Source organism: Hirundo rustica, chromosome 2, assembly GCF_015227805.2.
Source record: "Hirundo rustica isolate bHirRus1 chromosome 2, bHirRus1.pri.v3, whole genome shotgun sequence".
Taxonomy (NCBI): Eukaryota; Metazoa; Chordata; class Aves; order Passeriformes; family Hirundinidae; genus Hirundo; species Hirundo rustica.
This window is the reverse complement of record NC_053451.1, coordinates 22,295,685-22,313,984: the sequence shown is the minus strand read 5'-3', so window position 1 is coordinate 22,313,984 and position 18,300 is coordinate 22,295,685. Positions and strand designations below refer to the sequence as shown.

Below are 18,300 nucleotides of genomic sequence, written 5' to 3'. Positions count from 1 at the left end.
CCCACACAGAGCCAGGGATGTGTTTTAGTGGCATTGTTTGGTATTTAATTAAAATAAACATAGAGAGGAGAGATTTCCCTAAGGAAAGAAACTGACTAATTGAGGCTTCTCCACACTAATTCAGATTATTGAGGCTTTAATGCTTTTATAAAACTTTTTGATCTGCCTAGGTTCAGGTATTATTAGAAGCTCCTGTCACTGGTTCTGATTTGTCCATATAGAAAAAAAATGCGTGTGTTTCCGTAATGCTCCATTTGAAGTGGCTTATGATGCTGTGTAATAAGTGGGCATGAATAAAAGTAACGGGATTCATGTGCTGCCAGTTACTCTTTCACTTACAAATCTCTGGTGCTGGGAGGGATGAGTTACTGTGCTCAGGTGAGGAGCTGAGGGTTGTTAACTTGCATTAACTTGATCACCTTTCTTAGCTTCTAACCTAAATTATAAAATGTGAAATGTTAATTCCTCCCTTGGCTCTCCCTTCCTGACCTTGGCAGGCTCCATGGTGCAAAAAGCAGGCTAGAGCTGGTCTGCATGTATGCCTAAAAGGATCTTTATCCAATCTTTATGGCTGTCTTTTTAACAGCCTCCAAGGTGTGGGCTATAGACAATATTCCTTGATCCATTTTAATCAGGATTTTTGTTGCACCAAGTCTTTAAGAACTTCCATTCGTTTTGATTCTCATATTTTTTAAATACCCATTTCGTTTATTTTCCCCCAGACTAACATGCATGTGTTCAAGTATTTTTTATGTAGTAAATATATCCCCAAATATGAGATTATTTCCCTTATGAAAAATCACTGTAAAATGTAAGTAATGGTAATATTTCTGCAGAGGTTTTTTGTTTTTCAAGTGTTATGTCCATGGCATAGAAACTATAAGGTGGTTCAAAACTGTATGAAGAACTTGTCATTCTCTGATAAATTCTTCATATTTTCAGACTATTTTCCTCTTCAACTCAATTAGTTTTAGCTAAAGGCATCTAGGGGCATCTTCCTTATAGGATCAAATCCTTATAGGATTTGATGAGATTATTTATCGGGTAATTTCTATGTTGTAATTATGCATAATTATTAATTTTTCATGCAGAATGCTTAACTTCTTTCCCCCCCCTAAAACGCATCTGATTATTTTTATTATAATTCAACATTTCTGGAAAAGACCAATACAAGTGAGTGATAATGAAATACAGTGATTTCTGTGGATATTTACTAGATCTGTGCAGTCATTGTCTTGGAAAACAACCACATTTAATAGTGAATATGGCGCTTTCTAAATGCTGCTCTTGCATATCGTATACTTAGATACTATGTGATATTTTGATAAATATGTGTACTATGTATCATATAGGATCTGTGGGTCAGGTGCTTCCTGCTCTTGGCACCTCAGTGCCCCTCATAAATGTGGTGTCTGAGAATCATCCTAATGGATTTTGAATGTGTTTCCACTTTTAAAAGTTAAGAAAATATAATTTGGGCTTTCTCTCCTATAGGAGCTAGGAAAGAGTGATTCCCATTTTCTTGCTAATAATGATCCACAAATACAGGTGCTGCTGGGGTTTCTCTTTCAGTTTTCTAATATATCCTATTTACATTAATTGCAATCCTTCTGGATATTTTAGATGGATTTTGTCTTCTGTCTGGTATTTCAAGAAATTGATGATAAATGACCTTTCGATTCTTTGTCACTGATTAATTCCAATTCTAATGAGCTGTTAAAAGAACAATATGTCCGGTAAACTGTTTGTCACCACTAATGAGGATAGAGAGGGCTGAATTTTGAGACAAGCTAAACTAATTGATTTAAAAATAGTAGAATGGCCCCTGTGGGTGGCACGGTATGGGCAATTTTTTCTTTTTTTTCCCCCCTTAGTGAAGTCAGAACTTTTAATATGTTTGTACTATTGTATGTGCATAATCTTCCTGTTTCTGCTCACTCAGGGACTCCAGTTGTCTCTGCCCACCCAGGGACGGCAGTTTTCGGGGGCTCCTTTGCAGGAGTTTAAATTCCCCGGCATTCAGGTGGTTTTAGAGTCTTTTTTGCCCTCTGCAAAGCTCTGAGCCAAACGGATGAAAGAGACGGAGTCTTCAAGGTTGCATGCTTCGTGTTTATTGTTTCTTATCTTACAATTTTCTCAGTGTCCAGCAAGATGTTTGCCGCGGCTCGGACCTCTGACGACTCCCCCCCGTCCCAGGGCTGTCCTTATCTTTTATACTAATTGCTACGTATTCTTTATTTACTATTTCTTACCAATGTCTATCACTATTACTTAAAAGGTCATCTTTACTCTGACCCAATCCTCACTAACTACTTTGTGCCAACGTCACTGCAGAAATAGAGTGAGGGAACAAGAAGGAAGCAGAAGGAGACAACGCCCCAAATTCTCCATCTTGCCCCATTCACTTCAATGCCAAAAATCCCAAACCCACTGTTTTTTCACCCTGTGATATACTAAACTACTATTTTTCACACTTTTGTGGCCTGTAAACCCTCTTGCAGTGCAAGAAGCCTTTCCCATGGACTAAAATCAAAGCCAGTGTCTCTCTGAGCTCTGGGCTGGGGTCCCAGACCCCCCTGCCCAGGTCCCTGACCCTCCAGGGCAACCAAATTATTGGTTCTGGAGTGACTTTAGAAGAGGGTGCTGAAAGTGATGGCAATCTTCCAGTTAGTACCTCTGAGACATGGCTTGATTTGAAGATTAAAGCAACTCCACGCCAGTGGAATTTTTAATAGCTATTAGCCTATCCAAATACTGCTATTTTTGTGTGGGAGATGACTGCCTTCCAACCTTCATCCCTATGACTTTAATGGAGCTGTGCCAGTTTAGATCCATTTAAAATCTGTAGCATCGGTTTAGTTTTGCTTTGTCATTTTGCATTTGTGGAAGCAATGCTAATTTGCATATTTTCTGCTCTAGTAAGTTGAAATACAGTACACATTCTTATGCCCCTGTGTTTGTAGCAGGGGACAAAAAGGAAGGCAATTTGATTTTTATTTGAGTTTTAATCTTACCTGGTTCTCTGCTTATGTTTCTGTAACTCAGTTGTCCTGACTGTGTGTTTGTTTATATATGAATAAGATACACTTCTGTTTAGATTGATGCAACAATTGAAAATGAACTTTGGCATCTTAAATCGCACTGGAAACTTCTGTTTTAAAGCTCAGGGACCTGTTCTCAACATGAGAAAACTGCACTGCACATTTTGGAATTGTGCCAAGCAATTGTACCACAAGGATTACACAAGGCCTATCAGTTAAGTGATAAAAGAGACATAATTTGTGTGCTTTGTTACAAGGAGTCAGAACTGGCCAGGATTTAGCTGCTTTCTCAGGCTGGAGTACCAGACTACAGGTAGCTCACTGCCTAGCTGTTGGGTAAAAATAGTGCATTTTACAGATGAACTAGAGTAAATATCCATAAATATCAGAAATTTTCCGGTTTTCTGCATTTAAATAGTGAATTTCCCAATGCTAATTTGCAGGATGGCGTAAAATTTTCTGGGTTGCATCTAGTAGCTCACAGCCTGGATGCTGATTTCTTCTTGGGAAAGTCAGAGGCAGATTGCCTGCCATGGCATAGGAGTCTGGACACCAAAGCAAGGCTAGGAAGACTGGGGGTGCTGTTCGTGTCTCCTTATCAGGAATTCATTTTGGAGTGGTCCTGAATCAAAAACTCATTTTAATTGCCAATTGTTTTTTCTGTTGGATGGGGCTCTGATCAACCCAGTCCAGTGGAAGGCGGCATCCCTGCCTACAGCAGGGGAGTTGGAACAAGATGTTCTTCAACATCCCTTCCAACCCAAACTATTTGTTTCTGTGCAGAAGCTAGGCAGGCTCTTCTGTTCTACGTGTTTGGAAGTGTAAAATCATAATACTTATTTCTGAGCCAGACTCACAAAGTTTCCTAAAACGCCACATTTGGCCCACGTGGTTCCAGTCATAGCAGTTCCAGCGGTTTCCTTTCCTTGGATGAGTCCAGGGGGCAGGGGATGTGTTTTAGAGGCAGTGTGCAGGAGGACCGTACCCAAGCCTGCTTGCCTTTTAAGCAAATTTAAGCCCATACCTCCCAAGTACCCCTTTGAAATATTACTCTCCATTTAGCTCTTTGCTGCAGGTGTCAAGCAACAAATTTCAGGTCCCACTTGTGCTGACATTTGCTCTTGGGGAGAAGGAAATTAGATTTCTACCAGTCTGAAACCAGAAACAAATGTTAGAACTGAGAGCAGTTTGTTTGAGCCGTAGTTCGGAAGGATGCAAAAATAACGAGGTTGGTAGCTGAAGCTGCTTTTTGCCCTTCTGTGCAGGAAAGCAGAAATGACTCCTTCTTTATTCTCGGGTTTTCTTTTTTTCTCTAATGTGTGAGGTAGAAGGAGGGAATTTTCTGATTGTAAATCCACCCTTCAGAATTGCCTTGTCTTTCTGCTTTCGCATCTGGCTGACACCCGTGCAGATTTCCCTCCCTTTCTGTGCAGCTTGGCATTAGAGGCTGAGGAAGAGGTTTTCCCCAGTGTACATGGTGAAAGTTCCTTACAAGCTGAAATTACCCTACTGGAAGGAAGCAGCTGTCCTTCTCAGCTCTCACAGGAAATCCCAGGCTGGCTCTGACCCCTTGCGATACTCCCAGAGCTGGGGGAGAAGGGGAGGGAGCCAGTGACAACAACGGACACAAAACAGAAATGAAAATGGGGATGGGATAAAATACCATCTCCAAGACAATCTCCTAGATAACATCCATTAATATCTGTATTCATTCTGTAAAATCAACAAGCAGGAATGACTGTTTTGGTGAGTTTATCACATAACATCACTGCTTATACTGTGTAGGAGAAGGGAATACAGGTGACTTCAGCCCTTCTAAGTAACAGCTGTGTTAATTACCCAATACAGCCAATGACCCTGACAAGTCATACCCAATAAGGATGAGTGAGATAAGAGAGGGGGTGAGCTAGTACAGGAGGAGGAGCATCATGCAGGAGGAACTTTGAGGAGCATGAAGGAGAGACTCATGAAGCAGGCTCCTGGGGAGAGAGAATTGCTGCTGTGAGGTCAGTCTGGGTCTGCAGTTAGAGCCTGTTACTGGAACCTGCAGTTATAGTCTAGCTAGGTAAAAACCTACATTCAGAGTCTGCAAACTGATCCCTGCAGTCAGAGTTCAGCAGGAAATAACCAGCAGTCAGAGGCTGCCAAGGAAACTTCCAGTAGGAGCTTGCTACAGCCAGCATCAGTGAATAGTTGCAGTTCAGATAACTAAGCCCTGAAGAGGAATAAACCAGGACCATTTTTATGCTGTGTTTAACAGCATAAAAAGGAGTCTGTGCCTTGGCTCATTTTTGACCTCTGATAAGAAGACTGCTGCAACAATAGTGGACATACTAAAATAAGAATAAGCATTTAAAAATAAAAATAATCCACTCTTGTTAAATCTACACATTCAAACCTGCTCATCTGATGGCATTTGACTTACAGGCTTTTAACCCAGCCTGTTATTCTGAGTGCTGAGTCTCGTAGCAGTTGCTGGCTTCACACCACCGCTTAATTTGAAGTGCTTTGAGGTTATCGTGTGTCACGCAGATGGTGTTAGAAGGTTTGAGTCAAAAGGGCAGACGCAGAAATAGCAGGTCCAGGCTTGTGCAGGTCTACATCTCAGCTTTACTTTGTGAATGATTTCCTACTTAACCCAAAACAAGGGCCAGATGACCCAGCAGTTAGTTTTTCCCTGAGTGTTTTCATTTCCTTTTTTCCCTAATGGTAAGAGAATTGACTTATGTCAGCACATAATAATGTTATTATGTGCTGACATAAGTCAATTCTCTAACCATTGCCATTAAAAAAAGAAAACCCACAAAAAACACACTACAGTCAGGAAAACCTTTTGGATCTGAATCTATTGTCCCTCAACCTGTTCAGCTTTGTTCTCTGCCAGATACCGAAGCCTTTTGACCTCATCTCTATGTCTGTTGCCACACGACTGTCATTTCCCATCAAGTAGTTGTTCCTAAGAAATGCCCTGCTGGTTATCCTGTTTCTAGCCTGATCATCCTAATTTATCACCTCTTCATCACTTAGAATCCACAGCCAGTTAAAACAAGATGAAGGATCTCATTCACGCTAACAGGGCTTAATAACTGATTGCACCCTATTACAATTGAGACATAAATACAGATTTTTTTGTGTGTGTTCCACTGTATTCTCCTGAGATGAAAATACCAATGACTTGCACTAAGGCAAATCTGGGAGTTGTGAAGGGTTTTGGAAATAGATTATGTGGACTGTGAGATTTAAATGGCTTATAGACCCTCTGAATTAGCCTATAAAGAACAACATCTCCCAGTAGTAGAGCTAAGAAACCTTTTTGCAGAAAGGATCACAATTAGAAAGCTTTTAATATGGTTAGTTCAGACACCTGTCCAGGTGTGCTGTTTTTAAAATGAAATTTGCACACAAAATTTCTGCAGTATTTGGCTGAATGTTTGGAAGGACGTACACACTGCTGGAGAGCAGAAGGGGTTAAGAGTTGTTTTTTGACCATAACAAAACCAGATCCTTTTTGGTCTCCGGAATAAGGGATATCTGCTAAAAAATAGTGAAATTGTGATTGACATCTTGTTCTCCTGGGACACTGCCTTTACATCCTTTTGTGAGCATTTTGAAAGCCCTTTATACAGTGCAAAAAGATGGTTTCTTCTGAGATAGCAACAGTTCTGACTTCTCTGAATGTACACCTCCTCTCTCTCCATCTTTGAGCTGTCAGTTAAGATGTTGGTTATATTATCTAATATATTCAAATAGTCCTGACAGACCTGGCTGGACATTTGCACTTTAGCTTGATTGACATTTGATGTGTGGGACTGGAGGAACCTTCACAGATTGGTTGGATGATAAAATTCCTCAGTAGAGTGGCAAGTGTTGATTAAAGTATTCCTCTTGATTCAGTCTCCTAATGTGAATTATTCTCAAATAAAAAAGAAAATGTAGCAGGTGGTTCAGAGTGGCATTTGAACCAAAGAAGCTCTGTGTTGATACAGTCCACCATAAATATTCAAGTTATTTTTTAAAAGAAAGTGAGAGCATTGGCATGAATAAGTCTTCAGAAGTCTGGTTATTTTCAGGATCTCTCTTTTGTTTTAGAGTTCTTGTTGAACTCTATCAGCATTGCTTCTGAGCCCCTTAAAGGGTTGACAAAGCATCTCTTTATTTGGCAGGTTTTGCCTTTTTTTTTTTTTTTTTTTTCGCCATGGATTTTCTTGTGGTTACTCCTGCTTTCTTTGCTCTAGAAAAAAATTCATCTTGGCACTTGAAAACTCCTGTTTTCCTCAAAATACTGTGTTTGAATCTCAAATTCAGATGAACAAACATGACACATGACATGTCCTGTATTAAGTGCCCTCAGGAACAGTCTACCACCAAGCCAAGCTTCAAGGCTGGTTCTGCTTTGCTGTAACTGACTTTATTTACTGATTGCTAAGGGCTCTTTGTGCTCTGAGCTGTATGTAGCTCTAGAAAGAGGTGTAAATCCCCTTCTAGTAGAAATTTATAAGGGGGACAATGTTCAGTTCGGCCTTTTATATATATATATAATGCTCTTTCATTAAAATTAAGAAATTGAGATAGAATTTAATTACTCACATACAGATCTCCATTTTGGAATTTTTTCTGACATTTTGAGCTGTCCTGCCACCTTCCCAATCCACAGCACTTCTGGGGTTTTTGTGCATAAATGTGGTAGAATAACCAAGAGGGAGGCAGAGGATATTTCTGTGTTCCCCGGGCTCCATGCAAAGCAAATGATACACTCCCTGTTTGTCTTTTGAATGAACATGATATTTTTAGAGTTAGAGAATATCCTGAATTGAGGGGACCCACAAGGATCATTGAGTTCCATCTACCCCTTGAATCTGCAAGTTCCTTTTTCCCATCCTAACTACTTTCATGCCTCCTGTTTCAAAATGTTCAGCATTTTGGTTCTAGATATATATAATTGTGAAAGGGTAGAAGATAAAAGGGGAGAATTTACAGCTCTCAGCAGAGCCCAGTCCTTCATGAGAGCTGGGCATCTGATTGTCAAGGGCTGTTTAAGACTCTAGCAACATAAAGAGTGGATGATTGTGTGGCATATATATGACAGCAGGAGAGACCCTGGGAGTTTTTGAAACACTTAAGCAATTTATAAAGCATGTGTACATAGGGTTTTTTTCCTAGATGTTCATTAGCTAATCAGTTTTAAGTAATGGCATGATTCTTATTTTCTAATGGCAACAGCAATAAGGGTGAATCATGTGAGGTCATATGTTTTCCTAAATTTCCTGGTTACAAGTGGTCAAGGTCTATTTCCAGCACACACAAAAGTGTATTTTATTTAGGCTTCTCCTGCACCCAAGGTCTCAGTTAGCCACAAGGAATCAGGAGGTTTGACAGAAAGTCAAATGACAGGAAGTCATTTTCCCATTATGGTTGAGCACATTCAGTAGGCGCAATGAATTGAGTTTTAATTGTCTGTCAGTTGCTGCTTTCGTGGTTAAGCAACAAAGTTTAAAGAATGTTTTAATTAGGGAACCTGCTGCATGAAATGTCTTCATTTAGGAATACCTTTTATGCTTAATTTCCAGCTTGGTCTCCCCTTTTATTAACAGTCTTTCTCTGCTACCAGTTTGTGCTTTGAGGTGTGTCAAACAAACAGTGATGTCATCATTTATGTTAAGAAGACAGGATATTTTGAAAATATTGTAGAAAAAGTTCCTAGTATTTAAAGTATAACCAACTGATACTAAACACTGTGTGCTTCAGTCCCTATAAGTAAGGGAGATCTCACATTTAAGTGGCCTCAATTACTTCTTTTACTCCCTTTCCTCCAGCTTGAGGAAAGTTAGCTCGATTAAATAATTACAGGACATACAATGCTTGGAGTACAGCAGTGGAGGAAGAACTCCCTTGGATCCAGGTAAGTTACAACATCACTGAGATATGATTTTCTTACAGTTTATTTTAGAAGGTCAAGCTGCTCTTGTCACTGAGAAGACTGCAGGGGAAAGCTGGAAAGATTTGGCAAGACTGGTGATGCCATGAACTGTTCTTCCCTGGGGTAACCCAGCCTCTGCTGCTGTTGAGGCTCATTGTCTGGACAGTTACCCCCACAATTTAGATGGTAACCATTTTGTAGGCAAATGGAATCATTCTTTCTCCTACTTTATCTTTCCTTTGTCTACATAACAGTACATATTAGTATGCATGTGCTTGGTGGGTGATCATTTAGAGTGTAATATCCTCAAGCCTTGCTTCAGATAGATTTTTGCTTGGTTTGTATGCTGCCATCCCACTTGACAGAGCTCAGTTGTCTTCACAGGGAAACTAAGCCTGTAATTATGACTTCAAGCACTGTATCATTCAATCACCTCACTTCTGTGTTTTTCTCCCATCCCACTGACTGTTGCACTACATACCCAAATTTGGAGAGAATAGCTGATTAATAGCTGAATAATGATATAAATCTCATTAAAATTGGTTGGAAGATAAAAGTTACTCAAGTTAAGCAGGTGGCTGTTGTGATTGGCTTGCTAACATTTGACATACTAGCAAGTTAGTGGAAGTGAAGTAGGGGGGAGAAGGTTGGTAGATCTGATGTGGAAGTGGAAATAATATTGGGAAGAGAAAGAATTTAACGTGTGGCTGTGGTTGTGAGAAGCTGAGGTTGCTGCAGTGAAGTGTGCAGAGGTATGGAGGGCATGTCCCAAAGAATGAGTTTCACTGCTGACAGGCACACCTTCCAGGTCTGTTTTTATGTGCTAAAGTGCTTAGATTTGTTATCAGCAGGAATGGTGGCTTTTCAGCACTTCAGAATGTCGTATGCCTTTTTGCAGCCTAAATATCTGAAATTAGAGGTGGCTTCTAAAAGTGTGAGCCTTTAATTTCTCTGTGCTCCTTTGACCTATCTGTAAAATGGGGTGGGGGGAGCTGTGCCTACCACAGACACACAGGTACCCTGTAAAATGGCCTCTGAAATCAAATGCACACACAAATACACAAATGAAACGAGAGAGCATTAATTTGGACCCCGGTATTTATTATTCCTTTAGAGAATGTTAGTGTTGTGCATGTTAAAATGCAGGGCTCAAAGCTACTGTGTAAATACTAAAGGATTATATGGGTTTTGCTGCGCATTATTGACTTTATAAACTCTCTTTGCTGTTCCTAGGTGGACTTTCGAAGACAGGTTTTGCTCACTGGGATACAAACACAGGGAGCCTAGCAGTTTTTTAAGTCCTTGTACATCCAGAAGTATTTTCTTGTTTACAGCAAAGACAAACGGACATGGAACACCTTCAAAGGAGACAGCTCACCAACAGGAAAGGTCTGTCTGTGCCATGGGGGTTGCAACAACCTAGGCAGCATCACTGAGTGATACAGCAAGTCTTGTTTAATGTTAAGAGAGAGTGGAAAAAATGATGGCCTTTGGAGCCTTAGTAGGTACAGCTCGAAGCCCCGAAGGGCATTAACCAAACTGATGAAATTCAGACTAGATGACAAATTGTAAGGTGGGGAGCTACCTGCACTGTGGTTTGGATTGGCCTTGTGACCTTGACTGTGTGGAGGCTGGCTTTCTCACAGGCGTCTCTCCCTACAATTATTTCCTAAGCCCAGGGCAGCTTTTCTGAAGGAAGCGGGAAGCTGAAGTAAAAATCAGGCCCTTAGCTCCTTTTGGGATTAGATTCTGCTTCTCACCCCTTCCTTTGATCTGCCCCAGCAGCTGAGTGTTGAGCTGTCTGATTTGCCTGCAGAAGGCCTGGGTGGTGAGTGTGGTTGTATGCTGAAAGAGGTTCATCTGGTGCCCAGCTGCTCCCTTCAATTTACCCTGAGGTTTCTGTGATACAGCTCCCAAATTGAAAGCCTGTTGTCTTTTACCTCTCCTTTTGCCCCTTTGCTCGTGTATTCTTACAGACTTACATTAAAAGGTTGCTTATTTAAGCGGAGGCCTTCAGACACTTCCAAATATGCTAAGATGGGACCATGAGGTGTTTCAAGTGGCCCTGCAGCATAGGGTGTGCTATCACTGTGGATGGGGCTAAGGGCATAAAAAAGACTACGGTTGTAACAGAGCAGGCTTTCAGCATCCAAGCTTGTGTTTGCATTAAACTAAGTATGAGTGAGTTTGGTTTTTTTTTCTTTTAAACAGATTTTTGAAGGTAATTCCAATGCCTATGAGATAAAAGAGAACATCATTGATCCCCCCATTATTGCTAGGTACATCAGACTCTACCCCACCGAGTTCTACAACAGGCCTACTCTTCGCATGGAGCTTCTGGGCTGTGAAGTAGATGGTAAGGATTGGCCAAGTGCTGACACTTTCATTCTGACCTATTTTTTTTTTTTTACCTCATATTTTAATATTAAGTATTTTACCTAATACTTTAAATGAAGCTAAAACTGTGGGTCTTCTCCATTCCAATGCTTGTGGCACCTTGGGTGTGCTGGAGATGACACGGTGCTCCTCTGAACAGGTTGCTCTTTGCCCCTTGGAATGGAAAGTGGAGAGATCAAGAACACCCAGGTAACAGCCTCATCTACTAAGACATCCTGGTTTAACACGTGGGACGCTTCACTTGCTCGTCTCAATCAGAGTGGAAAGATGAACGCCTGGCGAGCCAAGGTAACAAGGCAAAAACATGGAAGGCAGCAGGGACAGCTGGTTAATAAATTCGTGCTGCCTGTGTGGTCATGCTCTGTCCAGTGCTGAGCGTGATAGGGTCACTTCACACCCATCCTTTGGGAAGAGCACCGCTCAGCTCTTCAGCAGAAAGCTTGTTGAGCTTCTGGCAACCGCAGTGAAATACTTTGAGAGATGGATGATCTCCTCTGGGCCGCAGTCTGCAGAACTTCCCTGTGGGAATAGCCCATTTTAATTTCAAGAGATGAGTGTAATTTGAATATTTGTCTCAAAGGGGTTAAAGAAATCCATTCTAGGTTGGTTTATAGGCAGTGCAGCCTAGTGGATCTGGGGGTGGGTGACCTTCAGCAAGGCATGTGAACTTCTGTGTCTTTGAAATGGAGCTGCATTTCTTCACAAAGCACCTCGAGATTTGCTGGAAGCTGCTCTTTTGTATAAGCATTTGGTGTTAGTATTATGTTTTAATACGGGAGGTAAATCTCTGGTATATTTTATTATGTATTGAAAATTAAAGTGTAAATCTTAAGACTCCAAATACTCTACCTGCAGTGATGAAGTTAATTATTATATAGGTCACTAAGAATGCTTGTGACTTGCCTCAGCTTTACTCTTCTGGCCTCCTTTGATACGGTTCTGATGCATTTTTAACTACCTGTAAAAAAGATTTTTCACTTAAGTGAATGCAGACATAGACACATTTGCTAATACACGAACTTCTCTATCAATTGTAGTGGAACAACAACCAACAGTGGCTGCAAATCGATCTCCTCACAGCTAAGAAGATCACTGCTATTGCCACACAGGGGGTCACGTCCATGTCAGCCAAAAACTTTGTGAAAACCTATGTTCTTCTGTACAGCAACGACGGCTCCGAGTGGAAATCCTACACAGAGGGTTCAAGCTCAGTGCCAAAGGTATCACTGTCAGCCCAGGCAATTGAATTGTTGTTTGGTTTTAGCTGCTAGACACAGTCAAGGCTCAAAGGCAGAATGCGAGCCAAACTGATATTCTCACTGGACTGTAAAGTGTCAGGGAGCTGGGGTTACTACAGATAATGTCACAGTATCCATCTGATTTTAGCAATCATAATCATAATAAAAGGAACAAATGCTGTATCTGCAGAGAATGCAGCCAACAATGTGATAAAAGGAGCTGACACTGCTTGTAAAGGAGGACATTTACTTTGAAGGCACAAGGATATTTAATTTGGGTGACCAATGGATCCTCCAGGGCCTCTTTTAGGTTTTTTTTTTTATTTCTGCTCTGATTTTTAAAGTGAAATTAATGTTTGTGAGCAGTATTGCTATAGCAGAGCTGGGGAACTTCAGATACCCATGGAGCAGACACAGTACTTTGTACTTTTTCCCGTATTACCTTACACCAGCCTAACTCACAAGGGCTATTAGCAGCAGTAAAATAAGGGAAGTTTGGGGGTTTGAAATTAGAATGGCAAATTTTCTGGTGTGGATGGAAACAGAAGCTGTTTAATCCATTCAGACTCAGCTATTGCTAGCTGTAGCATGGCCTGAACTACTTTTAACCCAGCCTGTTAGGAAGAGACTTCTTGTAGTCTTGTTGAAAACCAGAAATGAGCCAGTCCATCTACCCTGGGTGTGACTAATGCAACAGCTTGGAACTGTTGGAAAGAGAAAACGCAGGATTTTTTCAAGTGCCACCTTTTAACTAATTGCATTTGTGTATTTGCAGGTTTTCTTGGGTAATGCAAACAGCAATGGGCACGTCAAGAATTTTTTAAACCCACCCATCCTGTCCAGGTTCATCCGCATTGTTCCAAAAACATGGTACCGTGGGATTGCCCTTCGGGTAGAACTCTATGGCTGTGATTTTGGTGGGGGTCTGGCTGTGAAAAGGACTGACAGGTCTGGGAGCTCTTAACCTGCCAGCAGTCATCATGCAGAACAAGATTGTTTGCTAAGAAACCCTAAAAACAGTCATGCTTAGTAGTTTGGATGTGTGCTTCGTCAAAGGAACATGATGTTTTACCAGCGGGATTGAGAGATTTCCCTGGCAGGTGTTTCATTCCCACAAATACACAGCTCAGAAAACAGCTTCTTTTCTCTGGGAAGGAATGGTAGTCCCTTCTAATTAGTATTATCCCTTCTTCGTTATAACCAGTACTCTGTGTTACTTTTTACTTAATTTTAAATCCCAGATCCCTAGGAATGGAGACTCTGGCCTTGATCCTGAACGCTGACTAGCTCCATTTTGTAACGCTTTTGCAGCACAGACGAGGAATAGAAAGCTATAGCAGGTGGGTGTTCTGAGAGGGAACGCCAGTGCTGATCTGGAGCTGTGGTGCTGCATTCCAGCAGTGCCTTGGTGAGAAGTGATTGCAGGGGTGGCCTCTCCTCCACGTCTTTCACCTGCACTGTGGCAAAGGCAGGACGTGTCTCAGCACTGAGGTATGCACAGCCCCTTCTCTGGGAATGTGTGCGGGCATTGTCGCTTTGGTTCTCGCATACCCAGCACGCCTGAACGCTGTGGATTTCACATAATTCACCTGCAGTGCCCCGGCGAGGACAAAGGGGGTCAGCAGTGCCTTTTCCATCCCAGAAATGAGAAGGGATCCGATTTAACCCGGCAGGTCATGGAACAGCAACGGGAGAACCAAAATGAGAATTCAGAACTCCGGATGCTCAGTCCCACAAACGCTTTCAGACTGTTGGGACAGGGAGCTCCCTTGGTGAAGAAAGCTTTGAGAACTGCAGCTGTTCAGTGGCAGCACAGCCTGGGGGTGGCAGAGGAGGATTAGGTGAAACTGGGTGACAGAAACATCTGCATCTTCTCTTACAATTTAACGGTGTTTACACTAATGGAAATACTCTTGTGCATAGATTTTACATGGATTTTTTTTCCCAGGATGACTACATCTGAAAACAGATACCCAGTCCATGAAGTCATTATTCCAACAGAATGTTAGCTAAGCTTTCAGTAGTGTTCTGGGCTTCTGTCCTGTAAATTGTTTATTTGCAGCACTTCACTTATCACACTAGTACCATTCAGCAGGCCGGATTTTTAAAGTAAGTTGGTCTTTGAACCTTGGATGGTGTTAGCCAGTTTTATTTCAGTAGTTTTAAATTTTTATGTGATAACTGTGAAATAATTTATTTTTTGAAAGGCAGTGATCTTTAATATTCTAAATAAGTTATTAGTTCTTTATATCTAGATATATATACACACACACAGAGATATAATTCTATGTAAAGTTACATAAATGCAAAACTGATTGACATGACTCAGTACATCTGCATCAATTTTACAAGTTGAAGGTTCTGCTTCTTCTTACTAATGAGCAGTAATTTGGTTAGCAGGGGTCAGCTGTCCTGCCTGCATTTCTTCCCCTGCCCCTTGTCCATGCCCAGCCTCCTCACTGGCAGGGCAGAGAGGTAAAAAGCAAAGGCCTCGACAGCATACAAACACTCTTGAGTGCCACCTAAAGCACCCCTGTGTTGTTAACACTGCCCTAGTCACAAATCTGAGCCACAGCACTCTGTGATGGGAAGTAACCCCATTCCACTGGCATTCCAGCCTGCCCAGCAGAGCAGGGACATCGGGGCCCTGTGCCAGCCCAGACGTGCGGCCATTGCTGATAACACAATGTTCCCTTGCACACAGAGGAAGATAAGTGCTACAACCAACAGCAAAAGTCCAAACCGGTCACTAATGTGCCAGATTCTAACGTACAGTAAGGCAAAAAGTATGAACCCCTGCCAATACCAGCTATAAACTCTACCTAGTACACTCTGATCAGGGGTGTTATCTCAAAATCCTCTGGCTCCACACTGGCCAAAGAGAACTGCAGTAGGTTGGTCCTGGCTGGCAGCTAAGTCCTCACTCGGTCACTCGATGGCTTTCCCCTGGCAGGCTGGTGGAGAGGATTGGAAGGGCAAAAGAAAGGAAACTTGTGGGTTGATATCAAGGCAGTTTAATAAGCAAATCAAAGCTCCACATGCAAGCAAGGCAAAACAAGAAACTAATTTGATACTTCTCGTCAACAGGCACGTGTTCAGCTGCTTCCAGGTAAGCGAGGCCTCGACAAACCTGACAGTTGCTTGGGAAAACAAACACCATAACTCTGGACATTCCCCTTTTGTCCTTCTCCTTTCCCCCTGCATTCCTTGCTGAGCACAGTCTCACATGATCTGGATATTACATCTCCTGGCTCAGCTGTCCTCTCCCAGCCTCTTGTGTAGCCCCGGCTTCCTCACTGGTGGGGAAAAGAAAAGGCCGTGGCACTGAGCAAACACTGCCAGTACCAGCTAAACCAACAAGTGTTATCAGCGCTAGTTTAGTCAAAAAAACAAAGCACAGCACTACACTGGCTGCTGTGAAGAAAATTAACTCTATTCTAGCTGGACCGCGTACACAAAGTATTTCAATTTTATTAAGCAGCCGTCTTAGATTGAATTCGCCAAGGCTTTTTGTAGTTAAAACAGCCAGTCCTGCACAGCCTTTTCACACTATGGAATGAAAGTCTGTGTATGTTGAGATTATTTGCAAAACACACAAGGAGAGCAAGAATTCCTGCAGTTTTCTCAGAGACTAAAGATGGCACGTGCTAGCATGAAGCTTAGCAAACATGAGCCCTTTTGGGCTGAGGGAGAAATGTGGTGCTGAAGTTCAAAGTAATACAGCAAATAATTTCTTCACAAATCTGGCTGGATGCCCTCACACCGGCCTTTTGATCCAAAGGTCCAAAGTTAACTGCTTTAAGCCTCAAACAGCATCAGAGTGGAGTTGCTGCCCTCTAATGCCCATTCCAGCTTCCAAGAGGCCGCAGGGTGTCCAAAGCTATCTGCAGGTGACAATAGCACATGGGTGGCTGTGCTTGAAGCCTTTGCTTTACTCACAACCTCCTTTACTTGGTGCAACCAAGTGTTTCCATTTTCTTTCCAGAGATGGTGGCTGTATTCCTTCACACAGACACGGGTTGTGTCTGCACTTGGATTGGAAAGGAGTTGAAGTATGTGTGAAGGCAGTTGAGCAGCTCTGGAACAGATACTGGCAGCAGCACCACAGTAGTTTCTTCAGAGCCTGATGCAGTAGTCCAGTACCCAGAAAGTTTGTAGAGAGTGCCCTGTACATTCTAAAGGTGCAGGCAGTGTCATGTGGATGGGTACAGACACCTCTGCATTTTAGAGGAGATGCAATGTCCATTTTTGCCAGTTTTTCTGCTGGTTGTTCTGAATGTAACACCTGCACTGCAGGGATCCCTGCACCTGGGCCAGCTCACCTTCACCAAGGCTCCCGGGAGCCTGCAAACTGGATGGTTCCCTCCACACCGCTGGCACTGCAAAGCAGGGTGGAGACATAAAGCTGCATATCACCCATGGATCAGAGCCCATGCAGATCCTCTTTCTGTGTCCACTCAGAAACCTGAACCGTGCATCAGCACAGATGCAAAGGTGAATCTGGGCTTTGGGGCTCTTCCTATAGTAGAGACATCCGTGGGGGTGCATGGCAAGAGTATGTCTGAGGGAAGTGCCAGGAGAACTCTGCAGGAACAGCATCAAGTGGGAATGTGGTCAGGATTCCAGACAAAAATAACCAATCTTCTGACTATCCTCCAGCACCCCCTGGAATGGCACATGATAGCATGCCATTGATCAGAATTTTAGGATGGTGCTAAAGGACAAAAGGAGGCCTTGAAACTTCACAAGCACTCACACTCATGAGGTGTCTTTCATGACAGGAGATTTTATTTTGGCACATAACTAAGTGAGGAAGATAAAGGCTCTGCCCATGCCCATGTATGTGCTAGGGAAGACTCTTTATCACTGTTTCTATGAAGCACCACAGAAATGAGATGCAGCACTGTCCTGTGCTGACCAACTGCTGTTTTGTGTGAGTCAGTTACTCCTCTTAATCAGTATAAAATATTCCTCTTCTTGCCGTGTTTATTTGTGCTAGCTCTGCATCATAACCAGTTTATCCACCTCCACTTTCCTATCATTACTGTGCCCCGTTCTCCATTTGTTTGTTACACCCAGTGCTTGAATCATGCTTTAATTACAATCTCCTCCAGGTAGGGACTCCATCTTCTTGAATGTTTGTACAGCACTCTCCAAAACAGGCCATGGGATCATTCCCAGGGTTCCTGGGCACATCTGTAACACCATTCCTAATGGGAGCAATACTGTGTTAAGCCCACTGTGACCTACATACACCAAGCACCAAGTAGCACAGGCCAACCTATTTGCTTCTTCATTTAATAAAAATACAGGTCATGTTTCTTCTAAGTGCTTGTTTTTCTTTGTTACATCACTATTGTGCTCTCCTTTAGCACTTCCCACAAAAATTTTTCCACTATTTGTAGCAGACTTAAGTGGCTTTTCCATTCTTTTCTTCGTGTAGCCGACTGCAAAATATTTTAAACTGTTACACCCATAATGGAAATGTCTAGTGCTGTACAACACGACCCATCTTAGCCCAGGAGTTATTCTGATATCCTGTGACAAGTAATTCCTCAAATTCAGCCATGAATACCCAATCTCTAACAGCTCTCTGCTTCAGTCTGTGTTGGACACAACGCAGAGCCTGCTGTGGTGTGTGGGGCAGAAGGGAAGTACTCTGCCAAGAGGCTTTTGATAGTAACCTGTGTTCTAATGACTCCTGTAT

General features: G+C 42.3%; 1 protein-coding gene across 2 annotated transcripts; it reads left to right on the top strand.

Annotated features, from left to right (window-relative positions):
• The first annotated feature begins 4,977 nt into the window (after positions 1-4,977).
• On the top strand, positions 4,978-14,744 carry LOC120749660 (coagulation factor V-like). 2 transcript variants are annotated; one of them, XM_058424168.1, is made up of 7 exons: positions 4,978-5,047; positions 8,855-8,940; positions 10,192-10,347; positions 11,238-11,314; positions 11,495-11,643; positions 12,393-12,575; positions 13,369-14,744. In XM_058424168.1, exons 2-7 carry the CDS (start codon positions 8,897-8,899, stop codon positions 13,555-13,557), a joined length of 798 nt encoding a protein of 265 aa, XP_058280151.1. In that variant the 5' UTR covers positions 4,978-5,047; positions 8,855-8,896; the 3' UTR covers positions 13,558-14,744. The 2 variants fall into 2 exon arrangements, with proteins under 2 accessions (XP_058280151.1, XP_039913244.1); XM_040057310.2 differs by lacking the exon at positions 10,192-10,347.
• The last annotated feature ends 3,556 nt before the right edge of the window (positions 14,745-18,300 follow it).